This window comes from Triticum dicoccoides, chromosome 5B, assembly GCF_002162155.2.
Source record: "Triticum dicoccoides isolate Atlit2015 ecotype Zavitan chromosome 5B, WEW_v2.0, whole genome shotgun sequence".
NCBI classification, from domain to species: domain Eukaryota; kingdom Viridiplantae; phylum Streptophyta; class Magnoliopsida; order Poales; family Poaceae; genus Triticum; species Triticum dicoccoides.
Genome location: NC_041389.1, coordinates 723,221,439 through 723,228,166, shown reverse-complemented (window position 1 = coordinate 723,228,166; position 6,728 = coordinate 723,221,439). Strand labels below are relative to the sequence as shown.

Here is a 6,728-nt window from a genome sequence, read left to right as displayed (position 1 = left end):
ACTTCACACACAGGATCATCAGTTTTTTCATCACATTTTAATGAGGTTTTCTAAAACGTAAAAGGGAGCTAATTGATTAATTTTCACTTCAAAAGCTTGGATATTATTATCATGTGTGTGGGTCCACAAGACAACAGGAGACGAGCATATCCGTGAAGGCCTTGGATAAGTTATGTTAGAGATCGTGAGGAGTATTAAGAAAAGGAATAAATCAAATAGTAAGTATCCGTTGGATGCGTTTGGGTCTAATAGGCGAGTTCTATCAATCTAGGAAGATACATATGATTCGTTCTTGAGTTTGAATTGAGATCTGAATTGTGGGAAAAGGCCAGCTAATGTTGAAGAATCAACAGACGAGTGGAAATGGAAAGAGAGGATAAATAGGAAAGTTAAAGAGAGCATGGGGATAGAGGGGCTCGAACACTCTCGACTTATATATTAGTATTTATTTTTTGACGCACTCCGCTCCAAGAGAAAACCAAAGGGTTTCTCTGGGCAGCAAACAAAGAAATTATCAAGTTTTAGAATAATCTGAACTGACCTATCAGGCCAGTATTCTATACATGACTAGCACTGGTGTAACATTTTACTCGTTCAACGGAAGTATAGGAATACTGCAGTGCATTCGTTCAAATGGATCACACTTGTGCCACTTTGTTCTTCCTATTTTCTAATGTACAATCATAGCTATCAACAAAACCGATCAGCCAGACACGGTTAAGGTGGCCCAACAAGTAGGGTTGATAGGGGATGGGGTAGTGTTCTTTGGAACCATAGTGCACAACAACGCAGCCCCAGACTCCAGGTCGACGACCTATTGTATACTAGCTATATTATATATCGGGAAAAGAAACAATGAACTAAACTAAAACTGAAAGACAAAAAAATAAACTGTCTCTCTCCCTACCTCTGTTTTGTACCCAAGGAAAGGCGGACAGAACAAATAGGAATGGCGCCCCTAGTGAGTGGTGACCACCAGCGGTTAGGCGGCAGAGGCCAAAGAAGGCAAGCTGGCAGTAACTCCATCAAGCGAGTGCTTAACTATACCTCCTCCATCTAGCCTCTACCCCAGCTCTCCCTCCCAGCCCCACTTCTAAGGTCTAGCATCAGTTCTTGATATAGGGGGCATGTTTCGTATCACGTGTGCGCCCTTATAGTTAACTGAAGTAGAAAGAACAGTAAGCTGAAATATGCTCAACAGAATTCACCTCTGCTATTTGCTTCAATCTTTCTGTTGGGTTAACAACACCCCTGACATATGCTGCCAAGTCCACACCAGTTTGCTCATACCTCTTGATGAATGGGTGTGACAAAAGCTGCATTACATTAAACATGTTAATCAACTATAAGAAAACCAAACAATGGAAAAGGATAGAAGATGTAAAATGCATCGTCGAGATAATTAACAATCTGTTACTAGACCAAGCCATAACTAATCAGTACGTACATTTTGCTTATACAAGTTTGTGAAATGGACCTCCAATAACACCCTACACAAAATTAAAGGCAGATCAACAACAAAGCTCTAGAATGTGCCTTGGCGAAGAAATCAGCTAACTAGAGTTCTGATGGCACATACTGGAGAGCAACAACCTGCTCTTGCATCTGCAATTTCATGCAGGAAGCATCAACTCCAATGTGCGTGGAAAGATCATGCTTCACTGGATCTACAACAGCCGATGCATTGCCTAATGTGCTTCACTGGATCAAGGATGACATGACTCACAACTCAGCCTAAGCAATTGAAAGGGCAATCCTACTACAACGGACATGTGATCATTAAGGAGGCAAGGAAACCACAGTAGGCACAGAGAAACTGGTGATCAGAATTCAAGTAGTGCTACTATTATAACAGACATGTTGCCAAGTCCAGTTCATGTTGTAGAGTCCAGCACATGTAAGGCAGACCCCCATTATAATGAGATAGGCACACGTTACGTTATATCAATTATCAGGGAGTAACCCATCTTCTACTTGGTGATCAGAATTAAAGTTTAAGTGCTACCGCTGAGCATTGACGAGATTGGCAGCACATCCAGATCCAGGTCCTACCCTAAAAGCGACCAGATCTGAGCTTGAGGTCATTGATGGCCACCAGAAGCAGCAGCAGCAAGGACAGTGGCACGGCAGGCACTACAGCAGAGGCACATCTGGAGCAGAGGAGAGGGCGCAGAGTCATTCTGGGCCCGAGTATAAGAGGCCTATGGTGGACAGCGAACATTGGTGGCGGTGGTGGCCTGACTGTAGCAGCGCCCGCGACTCTGGGCTGCTAGGGTATGGAAGTATGGACATGATGGTGCGAGTAAGAGAAGAGAAACCAAGGTCTCCATTCATTCCAATGGACCAATGATAGGGGCACCGATGTCCTCAACTCCTCATCAACCAAAGGCCAGTGGGACATCGTTACAAGAGAAGGCAAATCAGTTAAAAAAGCAACTGTACTTAACCACACAGCTACACAGTACTCTGACAGTTACTGCCACCAATGCTTTACCAAGAAAAGTTATTATCAGTAATATGTAATAACATTCAAATAGACGGCAATACATTGATGCAGATTGCTAACCTACTGGACTCAGATTACATGAAAGTTAGCATATACATGTTTCCTTTACCTGCTCGCATGTAGGCCTTGCATCAGCATCTTTCCGCAAGCAATCATTTATGAAGGAACAAAATTCTGGTGTATAGGCATCTTCTGGTGGTGCTGGTGATGGATCATCGAGTATCTGAAATAAGAGAGTTTATGATTACGAGAGAACAGCAATTGAGTGAAAGAAAACAGTATCTGAAGTATGAGATTTTAAGATTAAGATAGGGCAACATATGAAGTGACAGAAAACAACATTCCAACAGACAAATGATGATGAGAACATTCATAAGACCAATATATGTAACGGTACATATTTATTACATTGTCAGATAATTTATATAATCAAATACAAATACAACTTACAAAAGTTAAAGCAGCCAGGAAAAGAAAAAGATTGTGGAAACTAACATAGCTAGAGGAGAGACTTGCAGAAATGTAACATTTTTTGCCATCTCAACAAGTCCAAATAAACCTACCATGTGAACAGCCCAAATAGTCCACGCATTTTGCATCAGACTAAAAGGGATGATATTGCATCCCAACATACATAATGACTGAAAACAGACAAGAACCGAAAAATCTGATTAACCAATCACCTGCAGCATGAGATTGGCTGGGCCTTCATTGACATTATATGGAAATTTACCAGTAGCACACTCCAATATCGTTAGTCCAAGACTCCAAATATCAGCAGCATAAGAGTAGTTCTCATTACGAATTCTCTCAGGTGACATATATGTCACGGTTCCTACAAAGGTAGCACACTGAAACATATTTATTTAGCAGAAAATATGTAGCTCATTCACGCTAAATGATTTGATGGCATTGCTATACTATTATACAATAATTAGCTCAGATTAACCAATACCAAAAGTCACCAAGAAGTAGCATACCATAGCCATTGTATTGTCCAAACCAGCACTTACACCAAAGTCTGTAATTTTTGCCTCTCCCTTGAGGTTTACCAGTATATTCGCTGGCTTTAGATCTCTATGCACTAGATGTCTTACTTCATGCAAGTACTTCAGGCCCTTCAGAATTGTACAAAGAACACATTATAACTTCAAAAATACATCAGGCCACAGTTTAATGTTGATTAACGAGGACATGAAAGGAAGAGCATGTGTGGAAGATCCATACAAGCAATACTTTCAGTAGCATATGTGCAAGAACTGGCTCTGGTATTGATTTCTTCACTCTTATAACGTCTGCTAAAGAACCACCATCCATGTATTCAAGGGCAATGCTTATTTGTCCAGAACCGGGCATGTAAAATGCACCCTGGAATTCAACTAAACCAGGATAGCAACTTGCTTCACATAACGTTCTCATCTCATTAAGAATTTGTTGCCTTTTCTCCTGTAAAGGTATGAAGACACGTCAAAAATATGAAAGGAAATTCTGTAAATCAGTTTATCAACTGAAACAGAATGGATTAAGTATAGCAAAATATATAGGCAAACATAAAGTACCAAAATTACTTCGTGCAATACCAAGCATGTTCTGCCGCAATAGTATATGAATTGAAGCATAGAAGAGTGAGCATTTATATTCTTTGGTGTAACTGCTTCCATTCTGTAGTCAGAACAGACTCTGCTACTTGACTGCCACTGTAAATAAACCAGAATCCCTTTGTGCTGCCTTCAGTGCAGTGCAAATACATGTTTTGGTTTAATATACTCAAGTCCAACTTGTTTCACTCCAGCTTACATACAGAAAATGCGTAGTGGGATATTTGGTCGCCTTGAGAGAGTTAAAAGTACAATGAACATGTCATATTCTGATGCATGCTACTAAATTATGGGGCCAAGGTGTCAAAGCATGGTTTGGTGGAGAGCTTGCTTTGGTGCCAGTGGAGACTAGAGATGAGATGAACTTGTTGTTCTCTTTCTTTGCTCAATCAAACATCATGAAATGAGCCGTACCATCTCTAGTAGATGGAAAATATAAAACTAGAGAGCACTGTGGATGGGAAAGCAGTAAATAGGCAGCTTGAAACAAATGTGTGTGTGCGGGGCAATAGCCAACAAATGCCCTAGCAACCGAAATCCCCTGTCCTGGGTATTTTTTGCCACCCTTCCTTGTGCAGGTCTTGGCCCCATTCTGAAATCACTATTGCAGATGCGTCAGGAAACAATGCAGGTAGCTAAGGATGAGGATTTAGTGTGATCTTTCCATTAGTCGAGCATGTCCCAACAGTACATTTCTGCAAGTTAAGTGCAACTACCTAGGCTGAGTGTGATGAGAAGTTACTGCCCGAATATTATTTGTAATCCCAACGAAACAATGTACACAGTGACAGTCTCACACTGCTTCGCTTTTACATATCCAACACCCTACCATTGAGATGTTCTTCCCTTCTAAATAGGAAACATTGTGAATAGGCAATGGAGAAATTGACAGATTATCGCTAGTAACCAAAATTCTTCAGGGGAATGTGCTGCATTTCATGGGCCCATTGTGATGCACATGACTCCAAAAGAAAGGGAAGGATGTTCCAGCATGCAATAAACCACGTACAGATGAATAAGCGTTTGTTTTGCTCCCTTTAATACTATTTTGTTTGAAAACACGAATGAGGTTTAGACTAGTTATTATCAACAAAAAACGAGAACACCCTTATAACTAAAAAGCAGAAGTGCACAACAATGTGGTAGTAAAGTGCATTTCGGGCCATAAAAAATGTACCTTCTCAAATATGTTTATCTTCTTCAAGGCCAGAATTCGATGAACTGGTATGAAAATAGCTCTCTGAACAACGCTGCTTGCTCCACTTCCAATGGGACCAAATATATGCATGTCTTCAGATGCACATCGGTATGCCTTCTCACCGGTATCGGGCTCTTCTGGCCCAGTACTTCGCTTATGAAAGCCATGCTCATTGATGTTATACTCACCAAACGATCTACTCAGTAAATTTATCGTTCCACCATCAGATACCTTCACGAAAGAAACAACATAAAAAACAAACACATCCGCATCTAACTCAAACAGCTTGTACCAATTCTATTAACAGACAACAACCCCAGTCTAGTGATTGACACCAACAACCTAATTTGGGTGGCATGCAGAGAAGAAAGAATGGCAGGGTGTGTTTTACCATATAGGAATCGCATGTATCCTCCGGGAAGGGAACCCGGGTGCTGACGCCGCCCTTGTCCGAGTCGTCGAACAGCAAGGGCTGTAGCTTCTTCTTTAACTCCTCTAGCCCCGCCATGGGGGCTCGTTCGTGGTGAGCAGCCGGTGCAAGTGCACCTCGTCCTGCGTGGTTCACAGGAGGCTGTCTAATAATGGATGGGCTAACAGTTTGCATCAACAACAGCAGACAAAATCTGGCTGCATGTAGCACAAGCCAGTGAATGAATGATAATGAGCCCAGCAAAATAAAATAAAATAAAATTGGGGCTTACCAAGCAGGAAGGAATCACCGTATCTTCTTCAGTGGAGCAGAGAAGGGCGGCGGGCGGTCGGTTCCCCAGGCGAAAAAATTGGAGCTTGGGCGGACCTGATTACATCCGACAATCCCCAACAGATCAATGGAACATACACTGGAATTCCAAATCGAACTGGAAACTGGCGAAATGGGAATCGGGATTTGGGGGAGCGGGATCACCTCGGTTCTCTTCGCGGTGAGGGGGCCGGCGGCGGCAAGCCCGTCGGGGGCGGCTGAGGATGCTCGCCGGACGGATCTGTACGGGCGGACAGAGGAGGATACGAAGGGGTTGGGACGGACGGTGAGGAGGCGGCGGGCGGGGGGAGGAGGCGGCGGCGGTGAGCTGCCTGCGGCCCGGCGACGGGGGCGGAAGAGAGGAAGGAGGATGCCACTCTGCTCCCTCCTCTCTCTATAATGCCGCTTCTGGCATACGTTAGTTTTTCCTTTTCACCTTTCATTTTTATCATCATAAAACAACTATTGCTTCCCCCTTTCTTTTCAAATATGTTCCATAGTAACTATTCATCTTTTCAAGAAATAAAATTGTTCGCCTTTTGTGGATCTGCTCGGATCTGGTCTACACTACTTTTCATCGGCGGCGGTTGCTGCTCTGATACGTTGGTCCTATGAGGTCTTAGCACAATGACTTTCGACTGTATACTACAACAAGTTTTGTCCCGCTCCAGTGAGGGAGGGGCGGTG

At 42.8% G+C, this 6,728-nt stretch overlaps 1 protein-coding gene across 4 annotated transcripts in view; it reads right to left on the bottom strand.

The window, feature by feature from the left end:
- The window catches only part of LOC119313023 (mitogen-activated protein kinase kinase 3-like), an 8,341-nt gene extending 1,899 nt beyond the window's left edge, over positions 1-6,442 (bottom strand). Inside the window, exons 1-9 of one of the 4 annotated variants that reach the window (XM_037588834.1) lie at positions 6,207-6,442; positions 6,004-6,098; positions 5,694-5,929; positions 5,282-5,533; positions 3,734-3,952; positions 3,487-3,624; positions 3,190-3,357; positions 2,616-2,729; positions 1,209-1,316 (exon numbers count right to left, since the gene is read on the bottom strand). In XM_037588834.1, coding sequence (XP_037444731.1) covers positions 1,209-1,316; positions 2,616-2,729; positions 3,190-3,357; positions 3,487-3,624; positions 3,734-3,952; positions 5,282-5,533; positions 5,694-5,906 — 1,212 coding nt within the window. In that variant the 5' untranslated portion in view covers positions 5,907-5,929; positions 6,004-6,098; positions 6,207-6,442. The remainder of the gene's footprint in view (positions 1-1,208; positions 1,317-2,615; positions 2,730-3,189; positions 3,358-3,486; positions 3,625-3,733; positions 3,953-5,281; positions 5,534-5,693; positions 5,930-6,003; positions 6,099-6,206) is intronic. The other 3 variants (XM_037588836.1, XM_037588837.1, XM_037588835.1) reach the window with 3 other exon arrangements.
- Positions 6,443-6,728: the final 286 nt, after the last annotated feature.